Here is a 19,441-nt window from a genome sequence, read left to right on the forward strand (position 1 = left end):
GCAGCTGCCAGTCTTTCATACAACCCTGCCCAGGGTTGTGCCCTGGAAACTTTCCAAGGTGCAAATCCATGGTCTCATGAGACTAACGGAGGCCTACATACCGTATTGTGTACCATAGGAGCAAAGGAATGGTGAGAGTGGAGCGCCGTGGGAGGCCTGGTTGGATAGATGGTAGAGAAGGAGTGCCGGGGGTGGGGGGTGGCATGGGTGCAGACACACCCAGCCCTGAGAACCAGGCAAGGTCATTTGATTCCAAACAATTGGTTTACTGATCATTACAGAATGTCTCTCTGGTGCTTCCCACTCCCTCCCCTCTTCCTTCCCGTTTTCCCAACCATGATTGCCCCCTCCCTGCCCCCTTCTCTCTCTCAGTCCACAATAGAGACCCAGATCAGAATCAGGTTTATCATCACTCACATATGTCATGAAATTTGTTTTTTGTGCAATACATAAAGCTACTACAGTACTGTGCAAAAGCCTTAGGCTCCCTAGCTTAAACTTTTGCACAGTACTGTACATACTTTGGTAACGTATTTACTTTGAACTTTATACTTCTATAGAAGCTACCCAACTTGCTGAGTTCCTCCAGCACTTTGTGTGTGTGACTCTCAGTACAGTCCTTCAAGGCAGCACCATCTGATAATGTTTAACAGCAGTGCCAATACCAAATACTGGATCAGTTCAATCATTGCCTTTGGTCAACAGGGAGCTTGTAATCAGCTAAAGGCCAACCTCCAATGGTGGAGTGATTAAAGTGCAGAGAGATCAGGAGGTCAGTAGAATGGGGTGGGGGCAGAGATCAGGAAGTCAGTAGAATGGGGTGGGGGCAGAGATCCGGAGGTCAGTAGAATGGGGTGGGGGCAGAGATCAGGAGGTCAGTAGAATGGGGTGGGGGCAGAGATCAGGAAGTCAGTAGAATGGGGTGGGGGCAGAGATCCGGAGGTCAGTAGAATGGGGTGGGGGCAGAGATCAGGAAGTCAGTAGAATGGGGTGGGGGCAGAGATCCGGAGGTCAGTAGAATGGGGTGGGGGCAGAGATCAGGAGGTCAGTAGAATGGGGTGGGGGCAGAGATCAGGAAGTCAGTAGAATGGGGTGGGGGCAGAGATCAGGAAGTCAGTAGAATGGGGTGGGGGCAGAGATCCGGAGGTCAGTAGAATGGGGTGGGGGCAGAGATCAGGAAGTCAGTAGAATGGGGTGGGGGCAGAGATCAGGAAGTCAGTAGAATGGGGTGGGGGCAGAGATCCGGAGGTCAGTAGAATGGGGTGGGGGCAGAGATCAGGAAGTCAGTAGAATGGGGTGGGGGCAGAGATCAGGAGGTCAGTAGAATGGGGTGGGGGCAGAGATCCGGAGGTCAGTAGAATGGGGTGGGGGCAGAGATCAGGAAGTCAGTAGAATGGGGTGGGGGCAGAGATCCGGAGGTCAGTAGAATGGGGTGGGGGCAGAGATCAGGAAGTCAGTAGAATGGGGTGGGGGCAGAGATCAGGAGGTCAGTAGAATGGGGTGGGGGCAGAGATCAGGAAGTCAGTAGAATGGGGTGGGGGCAGAGATCCGGAGGTCAGTAGAATGGGGTGGGGGCAGAGATCAGGAAGTCAGTAGAATGGGGTGGGGGCAGAGATCCGGAGGTCAGTAGAATGGGGTGGGGGCAGAGATCCGGAGGTCAGTAGAATGGGGTGGGGGCAGAGATCAGGAGGTTACAGGGATGGGAGTCTGTTATTGCACTGTCCCTTGTTGGACCTTCCCCTGCCTGGGGTGGGTGAGACAGCTGCGGAAACCAAGTCATCGGTTATACCTGAAGTGGTGGTTGATAAAGTTCTTGATTAGTAAGGATGTCAAAAATTATGGGGAGAAGGTGAGAGAGTGGGTTGGGGAAGGATAATGAATCAGTCGTGATTTATTTATTTATTTGGAGATAGATTGCGGAAAAGGACCTTCTGCTTTTTTGAGCTGCACAGTCCTGCAACCTCCAACAACCTCGATTTAACCCTCACCTAATCACGGGACAATTTACAACGACTGATGAACTTACTTGGGACGCCTTTGGTACGTGTGAGGAAAGTGGATCTTCTGGAGAAAGCCCTCACATTCCACGGGGAGGACTTACGGAGATGCCTTACAGAGAGTCAGCACGGTAACGTAGTGGTTAGCACAACGCCTTACAGTACAGGCAACACAGGTTCAAGTCCTGCCACTGCCTGTAAGGAGTTTGCACGTTCTCCCCGTAACTGCGTGGGTTTCCTCCAGGTGCTCTGGTTTCCTCCCACAGTCCAAAGACGTACCGGTTGGTAGGTTAATCGGTTATTATAAATTGCCCCATGGTTAGGCAGTGAGGCAGTGCTGAGCAGTGAGGCTCAAAAGGCTGGAAGGCCTACTCTCAAAAAATAAATAAAAAATAAAAATCCTGTCTGCTATTAACAATCATTCCATGGTTAAAGTCACTTAGTCACATTGTTCCCCACTCTAATGTTTGGTCTGAACAACAACTGAACCTCTTGACCATGTCTGCATGCTTTTATGCAGTGAGTTGCTGCCACATGATTGGCTGATTAACTAATTGAGTTAAGGTGCAAGGTGTACAGATGTATCTAATAAAATGGCCATTGAGTGCATGGGAGGTCTGGGTGAATATGCCACTACTTGCACGGAGAAATTGTATTGATAACTGAATATTTGACCTTCATTGCAACTGTGTACACTGCTTACTTGCTACCTATTATGCTGCTTGTGTTTAGGGCAGCAATGAAGGTCCTCCATGGCTTAATTCATCGGTTTTCACTACCGTCAGTCACCTAAGTCCCAGGTGGAGACTCAGGAACACCGTCGCACTCCAATGTAGGAGGATTCTTTATTGCTGTTTCTGTAACAATTTTGTTTGACCAGTCAGAGTTGACCAGCCCTGAGTTGAACCCCCGAATCTTTAGGACTGGTGGACCACACTTAGTCTGGCCTCTACCCTTTGACCTGTTTGGCATGGGTGACCCTACCAAGAGCCAAAGCAAAAAGCCCTGACTCCAGCCAACACAGCCCTCCAGGTCATCGAGGCATGCAAGCTTCCAAACCATGACGAGGTTGTGGTCCTCTTGGAGGTGCGTACATCGCAGACACTATTTAATTTCTGGAGGCTCTAGAATAATGTGAGGAGGTTAACAACCCCAATGCAATGGAAGGTAATGCAGGAAGGCCAGTGGTGACTCACCCTGGAACCAATGTACTGTCCGACTCCATGAGGGAAGGTCACACTCGCCAACACAAGAGCCACAAACCCCGCAAAGAGGATTTTGCTGCAGGAATAGAAAACGAGGCATTCAGTTCAGCATTGACCTTGGTGGACAGAGAAAGGGTTAGTTGACCAAAAGCAGGCGTTCCTGCCTGTGTTGTGGATCCACGTACACTGCGGCACACAGTGCACACCTGAATCTTAGAGGTGTATAGAAGTGAAATAGATCAAATGGTTAAGTGGTGTTGCAACAAGAATCTGTATTGATTAATAAACCAATTGCTTGGAATCAAACGACCTGGCCTGGTGCCTCAGGGCTGGGCGTGTCACCCCCTACTGCCCCTAGCACTCCTCCTCCAACACCTGTCTACTAACACCCCTCCTGCAGCACGCCACCCTCACCATTTTCAACCTCTTTTGCTCTCAGCAGATTTACGAATTTGCTTTCTGCTCCACGTTGACTAATACGGTATTGTGCAACAGTCTTAGGCACTCTAGCAGTGCACACACACACTCACACACACACACACACACACACACACACACACACACACACACACACACACACACACACACACACACACACACACACACACACACACACACACACACACACACACACACACACACGATGTGCTAGGGGTCTGTTTCTGCGCTGTGTGACTTTGAGATTGTTTGACACCAGCTTCCACCCAGAAGGATCACAGCAAACCAAATGTTTATTGTTATTTTGTCAGTTTACAGCTTGCAATCTGGATATTAACTTCTAAAGTTCCAGATTTAATTAAAAACGTAAACTTAAATTCCCCAGTTGTCATTTAGGGATCCAAACTCGCAGTCACAAGCCCAATGCCCTTGAATAGAAAGCCTTACAAAAAGTAGTGGATGCGGCCAGGTCCATCAGGGTTAAAGCCTTCCCAACCATTGAGTACATCTACATGAAATGCTGTTGCAGGAAAGCAGCATCCATCATCGGAGAGTCCCACCACCCAGGACCTGTTGCTGCCATCAGGAAGAAGGTGCAGGATTCTCAGGACTCACACCACCAGGTTCAGCAACCTTAGTTTTTGAGAGCTATTGAAGCCCTGGTTAAGAAAAAGAAAAAGGTGCTTAGCAAGTATAGGCATGTAGGGAAAAAAATTAGGTACTTGAGGAGTAAAAGAAATACAAGATAGCACTTAAGAGGGAAATCAGTAGGATTTAAAGAAGGCATAAGGTGCTCTAGCAGACAAGGTGAAGGAAAACACTAAGGGCTTCTACAGATAAGAGTAACCTTGTTGCTTGTTGCCATCAGGAAGAAAGTACAAGATCCTCAGGACTTACACCACTAAGTTCAGGAACAGTTATTACCCCTCAACTGTCAGGCTTTTGAACCAAAGGGGATAACTTCACTTATCTCATCATTGAAATGTTCCCCCAACCTATGGCCTCACTTTCAAGGAGTCTTCATCTCATGCTCTCACTATTTACTGCTTGCTTGCTTGTTTGTTTGATTGTTTGTTTATTTATTTATTTTTATTTATTTCTTTTTATATTTGTACATTGTTGACTTCTCTACACTGGTTGAACACCCAAGTTGGGCGATCCTTCATTGATTCTATTACGGTTATGATTCTATAGATTTATTGAGTATGCACACAAGAAAATAAATCTCAGGGTTATATATGGTATATGTACTTGGAAATTAAATTTACTTTGAACTTTGAGTATCCCCAGCACAGTACCACTTTGTTCTGCAGGCAGCTCAGCAACTTGAAGTGTTAACTGTTTCTCTCTCCCCAGATGCTGTCTGTCTCTGAGTGTTCCCAGAACTTTAACATTTATTCTCCAGCCTTCTCCTTTTTCTCCCAAATCTTTAGGAAGGGGCTTGGTCGAGAGGAGCAGAGGGGTCAATCTAACCCTCTAATACTCCCATACGGGCGGCGGGCTGGAGATATCTTTCTACCAAAGGGGGTGTAAGGCAATCCTTCCCTCCACTAGCCTGTAGGTCTCCCTTGGTCACCCTTGGGCAAGGTGTAGCACCTGCTTAGCCCCTGAACCCCATCCGATCAGGGATACGCAAAACCATGGGAGCAGGTGATGGATGGCCGTATGAGCAGCCGGTGCAGATCACAAGTCCTGGTTATGCGACCACTGACGTTAGGCAGACAATCTCTGATGATGGCTGGGGCTACCTGTCTTGTAAAGTCACTGTCCAGAGGAAGGCAATGGCAAACCATTTCTGTAGAAAAATTTGCCAAGAACAATCATGGTCATGATTGCCCAAGTCATAAGACATGGCACATAATGATGGTGATGAGTACTCTCTTCGAGGCACTCATTGCATGTATGATATCAGAAGGATGAGGGGGAATCTCTCTGAAACTTACTGGCTACTGAAAAGCCTGGATAGCGTGGACACGCAGAGGATGTTTCCATGGGAAGGAGCGTCTCTGATCTGAGGGAACATTCTCAGAAGAAGGGAACTGAGAAGAGGAGTTTCTTGTGGCTTGGCGCAGAAAGCTCAGCCCCATGCCAGACCCCAAAGGCTGGGAAAGGTTTGTATTAACAGAGTCCAGGCTCAAGAGCTTCAAGTGCTAAAGGAATATGGGACCATGCCTTAGGAAGACTGAGGCTCTACAAGGGATTGGTCAGACTGCACTCAGTATGTTGTGAGCACTTTTGGGCCCCTTATCTAAGATAAGATTGGGAATGAAAGGGTTAACATACGAGGAACCTTTGATGGTTCTTGGCCTCTACTCATTGGAGTTTAGAAGAATGGGGGGCTGGATCTCACTGAAATATATCAAATATTGAAAGACATAGATGTGGAGAGGATGTTTCCAATAGTAGGGGAGGTCTAGGACCAATGGGCGCAGCCTCAGACTAGAAGGACATCCCTAAGGACAGAGATGAGGAGGAAGAGCACGGTGAACCTGTGGAATTCATTGCCACAGATGGCTGTGGAGGTCAAGTCATTGTATATATATAAAGTGGAGGTTGATGGGGCTCTTGATTAGCAAGGACAATGGGGAGAAGACTGGAGAATGGGATTGAGAGGGATAATAAATCAGACAGGATCAAATGTCAGATAAGACTCAATGGGCCAAATGGCTTAATTCTATTCCCATGTCTTATGATGTATAGTGACCAGAATTGCAGGGTTTGATATACAGTCTCGGTGTAATTTTGCTGCCCTCATGGCTTGATGAAGAAAGATAAATTCACTCCATGCCAGCCCCTAAAGGTTGCAAAAGTATTTGTTGAAAGTTCAAAAGAAGTTTTGTATTAACAGTTTCCAGACTTATGAGCTCAAAGTGCAGAGGGAACATTCAGGATGGGGGCATGTGTTAGGAACACACTGAGGCCAGTGTAAATGGTGGAAGGAACTCCCCATCTCCCAAGCTGTTTCCTGCCTCAGCTGTGGTGGAGTCAGTTGGCCATTCACTGGTCTCATCAGCTAAATCAGAACCCACCGGAGTTTTCAGGTGAGGGGACGCATAGTAAGACAAGGAACCGCTGATCCCAAGCAAGAGAGTATCTGCAGGTGTTGGAAATCCAAGCAACACACACAAAATGCTGGAGGAACGCAGCTGGCCGGGCAGCACCTATGGAAAAGAATATAGTCGGTGTTTCGGGCCAAGATCCTTCATCAGTCCTGTGGATATCAGGACTAGAATGGAAGGCAAGGAGACGGGTGTGACACGGAGCGGTGCGAGGGGCAGAGAACTCACCCACTTAAACCCCACTTGGCTGAAAATACTCACTTATTAGCCATGAATTTGGAGATCTTTCTGCGTTTGGTCAGGAACATGGTGAGATTCCTGTGGCAGAAGAGGTAGAGGCAGCAGAGGCAGCCACAGATGACCCTGGAACCGTGTGAGAAACGAGATTAGGCATAGGTGGCTCAGGCATAATGTCTTTAAGGTATCTCGATTCCTCTTACCTTCATACATACATACATACTCTTACATACCACTTACCTTCCTAATTTCTTCCTGTCCCTGAGTGTTACTTTTCAGTGGCTCCTGGTACCTATATCTCTCAGAACACTAACACCGTTTAATCCCTCATCGTTTGAATTGTTCCTATTTTTCCTATCCAATAGAATTGACCTCATGTTTTTCCATGTTTTATTATAGGAAACCTATCGACCTGACAAGAATGGAGAAGCCTACAGAAAGTGGTGGATAGAGCCGAGTCGATTTCCGGAACATCCCTCCCCACCCTTGAGAACATTTAAATGGAGCACCACCTCAAGAAATCTGTATCCATCATCAAGGACCATTCTGGCCATGTTCTCTTCTCACTGTTGCCATTAGGAAGGAAGTGCAGGAGCCTTAGGTCCCACATCACCAGGCTCAGAAACAGTTATTCAACCATCAGGCTCCTGAACCAGTGTGGATAACTTCACCCACCTCAACAGTGAACTGAATCCACAACCTATGGACTCACTTTCAAGGTCTCTACAGCTCATGTTCTCAGTATTATCTATCTTTTGTATTTGCAGAGTTTGTCTTCTTTTGCACATTGGCTATTTATCAGCCTTAATGTGTAGTCTTTTATTGATTTAATTGTATTTCTTTCTTTCGCTGTGAATTCCTGCAAGAAAATGAATCTCAGGGTAGTAGATTTACTTTGAACTTTATTTTCCTATCAATCGGAATTGTTTATTTTTTTCTTATCAATAGGAACATTCCTATCAATAGGAGTATTTCCTATTTTTTCTATGAATAGGAATTAGCCTAACATTTTTCTGGGATATAAACCACCTGCCACACACTTGCCCATTCCCCTAACTAGGGCTGGTGAACCTTTGGCACTCACATCCAAGATGGCACATGCAAACATTTTATCGGCACACTGCCCTTCAGTTCTTTAAACCTCACCCATAATACAAAGATACGTAATGATAATCTTTATTGCCAAGTTAAATATTAAATGATTTTCTTACAACCAGAGTTCAGTATGATATTTTCACAAGCAACGTCTGACTCCTGCTTGGTGCCAGCTAGAGGGTTGCAAGAACACATGATGCTAGATGACACATTTTGAAACCTTGCCAGCCTGCTGTCATCATCATTATTTCACTTTCCTGTCTTTTACGTGTGTTTTTCATCTTGAATGTGATTTGGAAGCGTTGGAGCCTGTGATTTTCAGTGTGGAGATCGTTTGGGTGGTTCAGCATTCTGCAGTCTATGAGGGGATTCTGGGAGGCACAGGCACTATGTGTGAACCTTGTGGCGAGAAGGCTGCGGGAGCACAAGCCGATGTTCAACCCCATTTCGCTGATTAAAGTGACAAGGGAGATTGAAACAATGTGTGAATATGGAAGGTGAGTTCCGACTGCTTGCCTTTTGATCGCTGGTGGGATCGCACTGCTATGGAGAGGGGAGACTGCCTTTTGATCGCTGGTGGGGTAACTTTGCTACCGGAGAGGGGAGACTGCCTTTTGATCGCTGGTGGGGTCAATTTGCTGCCACAGAGAGAAAAGCCTGCTGCAACGTTATCTTGGTTTTCTGTGTTTTGGATATGGTCTTGGATTATAGACTTTTCTTTCACTCTTATGATTGTTTTTGTATTCTGTGTTTTTAGCCCGATCTTGTTTTTTTGTGCGCAGGGGAAGGGGGATTTGGGTGTGGTGGGGGTGGGAATCAACATGCCTGTTCTATGTTTGTTGATTTTTTTGTGTGGGAAGGATTTGGGAGTTCATGATCATGCTGCTTTTCATTTCGTTCTTGGTTTCGGGGTTATCTGGAGAAGAGTTCTATACTTTGATAATATATGAACCTTTGAACTATTGATAAGGTGCCATGCTCTATGATGTGAGCGACCATGGTCTTTCCATGACCGTAACTATTCTTCGCAAATTTTTCTACCAACATATTGCCTTCTTCTGGGCAGTGTCTTTTTAAGACGGGTGACCACAGCCATTATGAATACCCTTCAGAGATTGTCTGCCTGGCATCAGTGGTCACATAACCAGGACTTGTGATGAGCACCAGCTGCTCACATGACCATCCACCACCTGCCCCCATGGCTTCACGTGACCCTGATCAGGGGCTAAGCAGGTGCTACACCTTGCCCGAGGGTGACCTGCAGACTAGCAGAGGGAAGGAGCACCTTACACCTTGTTTGGTAGAGATGCATCTCCTCCCCACCATCCGTAGTCCTGGCGTACACAACAGTATTTAGACAGTATAGGTACAATAACAATATTATTGAAATAATAACAACACACGCAAAATGTTGGTGGAACACAGCAGGCCAGGCAGCATCTATAAGGAGAAGCTATTTTGTGTGTGTTGTTTGAATTTCCAGCATCTGCAGATTTCCTTGTGTTTGCTTATTGAAATAATGTCATTTTTAATTGACTTTTTAAAAGATTAATATTAAGAATTTTTGGACAAGTTTTGTAAAGAACTTCATTTACTTTAATCTCTGCCTGTTATCTTCTTATTAATAGTAAAACACTGAATACATGCAAATAAGCAATAGGACTCATCCTTTTTTCTTAACATGTCCATAATTATTATTACTAATTTATTAGTTGATAATTGTATCAGCTCAAAATTACTATGGCATGCAAGAAAAGTTTTTAGAAGATTATCACCAACTTGGACACATGCTCTTGAAAGGTTTTGTCAACCCTGCCCTGGTCTATCCATATCCCCTCTCTGCATCCTCATTACCAGCAAACTTTAATATATTCCTCCCAACCATATCATGGACATAGATTGTGTCAACAAGTGATATCCCAGCTCTGATTTCTGTGGCATTCCTCTGGTGTTAACCTGCCAATCCCCTATAAAACTGTTCCATTATTCTTACTGTCTGTTCCCTATTCTTCCAGTGAGTTATCAAGATAATTGAACAAGCGTGCAACTGAGGGAATGCCGCACTACTATCTTTTGGTGTCAACTTTACTGAGGAGATAAGAAACGATTGGGTGCAGTTGGGACACACTGCGTCCCACTGTTGCTGAGAAGATGTTTGATTGCATAGTGGAAGAGAGTTCAAAAGAAGCGACAGGAGGCAGTCAGGACATTCTGTGTGCCACAGTTCCCGAGGAGATGTCGAATTGTGCACAATTAGGCACTTGGCAAGGGACAATAAAAATAAGTTAGGTTTATGTGGAGTAGGCAGTGTGGGAGTGGGCCAGTGTCAGAGTGGGGAGTTTAGGCTTTGGCTCATATACCTTTAGTGAGGAGAGGTGAAGGCTGTAGTAGATTTTTTGTTTAATTTTTCATTCTTTCTTTCTTATTGCACAGTCAGAGCAGTGGGGATGCCGGGCAGAATAGTGGAATGCTGTATGAAGTCAGGACGGCCTCCAGTGACCCTGATGACTACACCTGCAAGAAGTGCATCCAGCTGCAACCTCTTTCCCACCACATTCAGGAAGTTTAGCTGTAACTATATGAACTCCAGTTCCCTCAGGATGCTGAGGAGTTTCTCAACAGGACACCCAAAGTGCAGGGCACGTGCATCTGGGTGTTCGTCAGGAGCGGGAAAGGGGATAGGCAGCCAGTGACTGCTTTGTATACTGTGGTGGTGGGGGGGGATTTCTAGCAGAGGACAGCACAGCAGTCAAGGCTCTGGCACAGAATCTGGATCTGTAGCTCTAAAAGGAAGAGGAAGAAGAGGAGAGCTGTAGTGATAGGAGATTCGAAGGTTAGGGGAACATACAGGAGGCTCTGTGGACAGGAACAAGATCCCAGATGGTGTTGTATGTTGCTTCCCACATCCCAGGGTCAGGGACATTGCAGATTGAGTCCCCTTATGTGGGAAGGTGAGCATCCAGAGGTTGTGGTCCATATCGGTACCAATGACATGGATAGGATGGGTGTGAAGGTCCTGCAAAGTGAGTTCAGGGAGTTAGGTGCTGAGTCAAGGCACAGGAATTCCAGGGTTGTGATCTCAGGATTGCTACCCATGCTACATGCTAGTGAACTCAGAAATAGGAAGATCATACAAATTAACGTGTGGCTAAGGAGATGGTGCAGGAGGGAGGGCTTCATATGTTTGGATCTTTGGGGTCTCTTCCTGAGAAGGTGGGACCTGTACAGAAGGGACAGTTTGCGCCTGAACTGGAGGGCTAATAACCTAGTGGGAAAATTTGCTAGTGCTGCCATGGGGGGAGGGGTGTTTAAACAAGTGCTACAGGGGGTAGGAATCAGTGCCAGATTGGATAGTGGAGTTGATTGTTGGGAAAGATGTTGTTAAGCCTTCATATCAAGCCAGGAAACAAAAGATTGAGCATGGTGGGACTAACATTCAGAATTGTGTATATTTCAATGCAAGCAGTATTGTAGAAAGTCTGATTAAGTATAGGGCGGGGATCAGCACGTGGAATTATGATATTGTAGCCAATAGTGAGACTTGGTTGTAGGAGGAGAAGGACTGGCAGCTCAGTGTTTCAGGGTTCTGTTGTTTTAGACGCGACAGAGCAGGACGGACTAAAGGGAGAGGGGTGGTATTACGAGTCAGGGAAAGTGTCACAGCACAGACTGGAGAGCTCATCTACTGAGGCTGTATGGGTGGAACTAAGGAATAAAGATAGCAATCATCCCATTATTGGGATTATATTATAGGCTACGCAGCAATCCGTGGGATTTAGAGGAGCAAACTTATAGAGAGATAGAAGACCGTTGCAAGAAACATAATGTTGTGATAGTAGGTGATTTTAACTTTCCACGTATTGACTGGGACTTCCAAACTGTAAAAGGGCTAGAGTTAGTCAAATATGCTCAGGAAAGTTTATTTAATCGGTACATAGAAGTCCCAACTAGAGAGAGTATGGTACTAAATCTCCTATTAGGGAATGAGACAGGGCAGGTGACAGAAGTTTGTGTAGGGGAACACTTTGAATCTAGCAATCACAATGCCATTAGTTTCAAGATATTATTTTGGAAAATTGAAGAAAGGCTAATTTTGGTGGTATCAAAAGGATCAGGTAAGTGTGGATATGGGCAGGTTGTTTACTGGCAAAGGGTGTACTTGGTCAGTGGGAGGCCTTAAAAAGTGATATTTTGAGAATACCGAGTTTGTATATTCCTATCAGAATAAAAGGTAAGGACAATAGGTTTAGAGAACCTTGGTATTCGAGAGATATTGAGGCCCTGGTTAATAAAAAGGAGGTGCATAGCAGGTAAAGGCAGATAGGAACAAGTGAGGACTCCAGGGGTATAAGAAATGATAGGGAACAGTTAAGGAGGAAATCAGGAGGGCTAACACAAAGCATGAAGTTGCTCTAGCAGACAAGATGAAGGAGAATCCCAAGGGCTTCTACAGATATATTAAGTGCAAAAGGACAGCAAAGAACAAAATTGGTCCTCTTGAAGATCAGGGAGGTCATCTATACATGGAGCCAAAACAGATGGGGGGATCTTAAATAGAACGTTGCATCTGTAATTACTTGGGAGACATAAATAGAAGTAGTCGTGAGATCATGGACTGTATACAGATTACAGAGGAAGAGGCTTTTGCTGTCTTGAGGAAAATCAGGGTGGATAAATTCCTAGGGGCCTGACAATGTGTTCCCAATGTGAACCTGACACATAGAACCATAGAACACTACAGCACAGTACAGGTCCTTCAGCCCTCCATGTTGTGCTGACCCAGATAATCCTTAAAGAAAAGTATTAAACCCACACTACCCCATAACCTTCCATTTTTCTTTCATCCATGTGCCTGTCCAAGAGGCTCTTAAATACCCCTAATGTTTTAGCCTCCACCACCATTCCAGGCACTCACAACCCTCTGTGTAAAAAAACTTACCCCTGATGTCTCCCCTAAACTTCCCTCCCTTAATTTTGTACCTATGCCCTCTGGTGTTTGCTATTGTTGCCCTGGGAAACAGGTACTGACTATCCACCCTATCTATGCCTCTCATAATCTTGTAGACCTCTATCAAGTCCCCTCTCATTCTTGTACGCTCCAAAGAGAAAAGTCCCAGCTCTGCTAACCTTGCTTCATATGACTTGTTCTCCAAACCAGGCAACATCCTGGTAAATCTCCTCTGCACCCTCTCCATAGCTTCCACATCCTTCCTATAATGAGGTGACCAGAATTGAACACAATACTCTAAGTGCGGTCTCACCAGAGATTTGTAGAGTTGCAACATGACCTCTCTACTCTTGAACTCAATCCCCCTGTTAATGAAGCCTAGCATCCCATAGGCCTTCTTAACTACCCTATCAACCTGTGCAGCGACCTTGAGGGATGTATGGATTTGAACCCCAAGGTCCCTTTGTTCATCCACATTCTTAAGTAATTGACCATTAATCCTGTACTCAGTCTTCTGGTTTGTTCTTCCAAAATGCATCACCTCACACTTGTCCAGATTGAACTCCATCTGCCATTTTTCTGCCCAACTCTGCAGCCTGTCTATATCCTCTTGTACATGAACCACATGAGAGGCTAGTGCAGAAATTGCAGGGGCTTTGCAGAGATATTTAAAATGGACTTAGCCACGGGTGAGGTGCTGGGGGATCGGAGGATAGCTAATGTTGTTCCATTGTTTAAGAAAGGCTCTATGAATAAGCCAGGTAGGTGAGCCTGACATCAGTAGTGGGGAACTTATTGGAAAGTACTCTAGGAACTGGATATAAAATTATTTGGACAGACAGGACCTGATTAGGGATAATCAACATTGTTTGTAGAGCTCTGGAGAATTCCAGAGTTAACAAGGTTGGTGATGGTGTGGGAGACAATGGCCTGGTGTTCCTTAGTGGGGTCCTGTTCCAGGGGTAAGTAAGAGGAGGTGTCTGACTGTTGTTGCAATGCTTCTGCAAGGTAGAGGCCAGTCCACCAGACTCTTGGGTGTTTGTAGACTCTATCATCCTCTCACCTCACCTTCCCTGAACACCCCAACTCTCCTCTCTCCTCAGACACTATCAACCCCCCACCCCCCTCTGATCCCAGCTCTCATCCATGCTGGGTTTTCACCGTCCCCTCTGACCTTCCCCTCACTGAGGCAGAACAATCTGTCCTCAGCAAGGGCCTCATCTTTGTCCCCTTGCTCCCCCACCTCAGTGAGTTCTGCGCCTGCCATGGTGCTGAGCTCCTGTTCTGCTGCCTCCGTCTCCGTGCCTGTGGTGAACTACATATACCTGTCTGGTCATGTCTCCACCGCTGACTGCTCCTGTGGCTCCTCCCACTGACTGTGGCTCCTCCCATTGCCCGTGGCTCCTCCCACAGACCCCGGTATAAAGGCGATTGAGGCCTGAGCCCTGCCCTCAGTCTCCAGGATGTAGCATGGTGGTCAACTACTACTTGTTCTTTCTTCCAGTCAATAAAAGCCGATATCTCGCCTCCCGTCTCAGAGAGCTATTGATGGTGCATCAGTGCCTACTCTCCAGTCCTCACCAATGACACCTCCTCCCACCTTCAACCCTCCTCCTCCTCCTCCTCCAAGACACTCTGCTCTGGTCTTCCACCTGCTCTGGATCTTTTCATTGCTAACTGCCAATAGGACATTAACTGAGGTGACTTCAGCACTCCTCTCTCCAATTCCAACCTCACCCCTTCAGAACGCTCTGTTCTCCACTCCCTCCTTCTGCACTAATCCTAACCTCACCATCAAACCTGCATATAAGAGATGCTGTAGTCATATGGTGGACTGACCTCTACCTTGCTGAAGCCAGGCAGTAACTCTCAGACACCTCCTCTTACTTACCCCTCAAAAAGGACCCCAGGCCATTGTCTCCCACACCAATGCCAACCTTATTAACTCTGGGGATCTGCCATTCACCGCCACCAACGTCAGATCCCGCACCCTGCACTTCCCATTTCTACCTCCTACCTGCCTGTCCAGGTACACCCATTGTTTCAGCTTGCTCCTGGCCCACTGAACTTATATCTGCAATCCTCGACTCTGTCTTACTCCCCCCTAGTTCAGTCCCTTCCTACCTACATCTGTGACACTCCACACGCACTTGATCCTTCAATGATTTCAGGTTCCCTGGCCCCAAGCATCTTATTTTTACTATGGATGTCCAGTCCCTATACACCTCGAGCCCTCACCAGGAAGCCCTCGAAGCTTTTTCTTTCTTTCTGGATACCAGACCCAACCAGTTATCCTCCACCACCACTCCCCCCCCCCCCCCACACCTGGCAGAACTTGGCTTCACTCTCAATAATTTCTCCTCTGGGTCCTCCCACTTCCTTCAAACAGAAGGGGTAGCCATGGGCACTCGCATGGGCCCCAGCTATGCCTGCCTTTTTGTCGGCTGTGTGGAACAGTCTATGTTTTAAGCCTACAGTTGTATCAGTCCCCAACTTTTCTTACGCTACATCATCGACTGCATTGGTGATGCTTCCTGCACCCACGCTGAGCTTGTCCACTTCATCAAATTTGCCTCCAACTTCTACCCTGCCCTGAAATTTACCCGACACCTCCCTCCCCTTTCCATCTCTCTGTCTCTATCTCCGGAGATAGCTTATCTACTGATGTCTATTATAAACCCATAGACTCTTCAGCTACCTGGACTATACCTCTTCCCACCCTGTTATTTGCAAAGATGCTATCCCCCTTCTCTGAATTCCTGTCTCCGCCGCATCTTCTTTCAGGGTGAGGCTTTTCATTCCAGAACTAAGAAGATGTCCTCCTTCTTCAGTGAAAGGGGCTTCCCCTTCCTCCACCGTCAACACTGCCCTCGACTGCACCTCTTCCATTTCACGCACGTCTGCTCTCACCCCATCCTCCTGCCACCCTACCAGGGATATGGTTCCTCTTGTCCTCACCTACCACCCGACCAGCCTTTGCATCCAGTACATAATTCTCCGAAACTTTTACCATCTCCAATGGGATCCCACTACCAAGCACATCCTTCCCTCCCCCCAACCAAGATGTGCTTGGTAGTGGGATCCCGTTGGAGGTGGCAGAAGTTACGGAGAATTATATGTTAGACCTGGAAGCTGGTGGGGTGGTAGGTGAGGACAAGGAGAACCCTATCCCGAGTGGGGTGGCGGGCGGATGGGGTGAGGGCAGATGTGCAGGAAATGGGAGAGATGCGTTTGAGAGCAGAGTTGATGGTGGAAGAAGGGAAGCCCTTTTGTTTAAAAAAGGAAGACATCTCCTTTGTGCTGGAATGAAAAGCCTCATCCTGAGAGCAGATGCGGCAGAGACGGAGGACTTGTGAGAAGGGGATGGCATTTTTGCAAGAGACGGGGTGGGAAGTGGAATAGTCCAGGTAGCTGTGAGAGTCTGTAGGCTTATAGTAGATATCAGTAGATAAGCCATCTCCAGAGATGGAGACAGAAAGATCAAGAAAGGGGAGGGAGGTGTCAGAAATGGACCAGGTAAATTTGAGGGCAGGGTGAAAGTTGGAGGCAAAGTTAATGAAGTCAACGAGCTCAGCATGCGGGCAAGAGGCAGCGCCAATGCAGTCGTCGATGTAGCGAAGGAAAAGAGGGGGACAGATACCCGTATAGGCTTGGAACATGGACTGTTCCACAAAGCCAACAAAAAGGCAGGCATAACTGGGACCCATGCGGGTGCCCATGGCTACACCCTTGGTTTGGAGGAAGTGGGAGGAGCCAAGGGAGAAATTATTGAGAGTAAGAACTAATTCTGCTAGACGGAGGAGAGTGCTGGTAGAGGGGAATTGGTTAGGTCTGGAATCCAAAAAGAAGCGAAGAGCTTTGAGACCATCCCGGTGAGGGATGGAGGTATATAGGGACCGGACGTCCATGGTGAAATAAGGCGGTGGGGGCCAGGAAACTTAAAATCATTGAAAAAATTCAAAGTGTGAGAAGTGTTACGAACATAGGTGGGAAGCGATTGAACAAGGGGTGATAAGACAGTGTCAAGGTATGCAGAAATGAGTTCAGTGGGGCAGGAGCAAGCTGAGACAATAGGTCTACCTGGACAGGCAGGTTTGTGGATCTTGGGTAGGAGGTAGAAACGGGAAGTGTGGGGTGTGGGAACTATGAGGTTGGTGGCAGTGGATGGGAGATCCCCAGAGCTGATAAGGTTGCTGATGGTATAGGAGACAATGGCCTGGTGCTCCTTAGTGGGATCATGATCAAGGGGTAAATAAGAGGAGGTATCAGAGAGTTGTTGTTGTGCCTCGGCCAGGTAGAGGTCAGTACGCCAGACAACAACAGCTCCCCCCTTATCAGCGGGTTTTATAGTGAGTTTGGGATTGGTGCGGAGGGAGCGGAGAGCAGAGTGTTCGGAAGGAGTTAGGTTGGAATTGGAACAGGGTGTACCATATACCAGCCTGTTGGTTAAGTGTTACACTTGAACAAGGGAACAACATCTTTAATCATCCAGTCCTCTGGGGACAATACAACAATACTGCTCACAACTGCTCACAATACTCCAAAGTGGTCTGACCAATGTCTTGAAGAATATCATTACATCCTTCCTATTTTATGTTCAAAATGAACGCTAACATTTCATTTGTTATTCTTATTAATGACTCCAGGTTGTGGGGTAAAGATACGTCTCTACCAAAGGAGGTATAATGCACTCCTTTTCTTTGCTAACCTGCAGATCAGCCTTGGGCAAGGTGTAGTACCTGATTAACCACCCTCCCCACCCGCTTCCCCCTGATCAGGGTCATGTGAAACCATGGGAGCAGATGGTGAGGTGGTGGATGGTCGTATAAGCAGCTGATGCATATCACGTCCCGGTTATGCAACCACTGATGCCAGGTAGACAATCTCTGAAGAGTGTTGATAATGATTGGGATCACTGTCTTGTGAAGACACTGCCCAGAAGAAAACATTGGCAAACCACTTCTGTAGAAAAGTTTGCCAAGATCAATCATGGTCACGGAAAGACCGTGATCACCCATGTCATACAACATGGTACATCACGAACAGACACACTAATGACTCAAGGTAACCTTTAAGGAATTCTACACTGGAGCTCCTAAGTCCCCTTTCATCTCTGATTTCTGAATTTGCTCCCTGTTTAGATAATACATCTTTATTTCTTGTGCCTAGTGCACAACCATACCTTATTCCATCTGCCATTTCTTTACCTAGTCTCCTAATCCTACCCCAGCATTCCAAGCAATTCCAAGGGGACCTAATGTTCACAATGGGGAGAAAAGGGAAAGTCTTTCACTGGAGGTTATGCCTCCTTTTGGGCTAGGAGACAGCAGAGAAAATGGGAAAACCCGGACTTCTCACTGAATCCGAAACAGAATCTATCCAAATCCTTCTGCAGGCTCCCTTCTTCCCCAGCAGCACCTGGCCCTTCACCTATTTTTGTATCATCTGCAAACCAGGCCACAAAGCCACCAATTCTGTCATCCGGATAACAAAGTCTTCAACTCAGTCATCCGGAAAAGCTGTGGCTCTCTCCGTCTATGGAAAACACAGAGGCCATTCGGCCCATTACGTAATTGCTTTAGTGGAGAAGGTGTGGGAGGGGCATCCAATCTCTCCTACAGCCGGTACATCCTCCTCAACCCATCATTGGATGTTGTCATGTTGCTGCTGGTGGGACGTTGCTAACCTGCTGCCTCTTTCCCTACAATAGCTCCAGTCTGCAATTGTTCTGCTAGGCCAGGCGGGATACCCCGGCTTTGCTCTAGCTTGGCTTACCCGAGGATGGCAAAGGAAAGGAACTCCGGCAGGTCGAAGGGGAATTCCACCCTCCAGTTGGTGCTGAACAGGACGGCAACGGTCTCTGGGGGTGGGCGTGGTGGGGGGGAACAAGAAAGAAAGATTAGATAAAGAGTTAAAGATTTGTCATATGTACATTGAAACATACAGTGAAATGCTTCATTTCCGTTAATGACCAACAAAACCAAGGGTGCACTGGGGGCAGCCCGGAAGACAAAAGTTATTATTGCGGATTTCAAGAAGGCACATGTCAATGGCTCTGCGAAGAGCACAAAGTTCCTTACTGTGTACATAACGGATGATCTAAGCTCCACACACAACACCTCATCATTTTTTTCAAGAATGCACAACGGTGTTTACAGATTCTGAGGAGACTGAGGTGTACAAAGCTCCCCAACCCTGTTCTAATGACTTTATACAGGAGCAACATCGAAGGTGCCCTAACTGGCTGCATCATCGTGCGGCAATGGGCCACAAGACCGTACAGAGGATGGTAAAAACTGCCGAGAGGATCACCAGGATGTCATTACATCTGACGTGTGCGGGAGTGTTGTATTCGAAGGGCCTGAAGCTTTGTTGAGGAGCATATCACCCAACCCACAATCTCTCTGAGCCACTACCATCAGCAGCATCAGGAATATGATTGCCAGACTGGGTTATCAATGG

The 19,441-nt window shown here is 46.8% G+C and overlaps 1 protein-coding gene across 1 annotated transcript in view; it reads right to left on the reverse strand.

The window, feature by feature from the left end:
* LOC140729281 (chloride channel protein ClC-Kb-like) overlaps nucleotides 1-19,441 on the reverse strand; it is a 118,203-nt gene that overhangs the window by 63,783 nt on the left and 34,979 nt on the right. Inside the window, exons 8-10 of the mRNA XM_073048883.1 lie at nucleotides 18,755-18,839; nucleotides 6,961-7,062; nucleotides 3,194-3,278 (exon numbers count right to left, since the gene is read on the reverse strand). Of these exons, the coding sequence (XP_072904984.1) occupies nucleotides 3,194-3,278; nucleotides 6,961-7,062; nucleotides 18,755-18,839 (272 nt within the window). The remainder of the gene's footprint in view (nucleotides 1-3,193; nucleotides 3,279-6,960; nucleotides 7,063-18,754; nucleotides 18,840-19,441) is intronic.

The sequence above is a fragment of the Hemitrygon akajei genome, chromosome 6, assembly GCF_048418815.1.
Source record: "Hemitrygon akajei chromosome 6, sHemAka1.3, whole genome shotgun sequence".
Classification (NCBI taxonomy): domain Eukaryota; kingdom Metazoa; phylum Chordata; class Chondrichthyes; order Myliobatiformes; family Dasyatidae; genus Hemitrygon; species Hemitrygon akajei.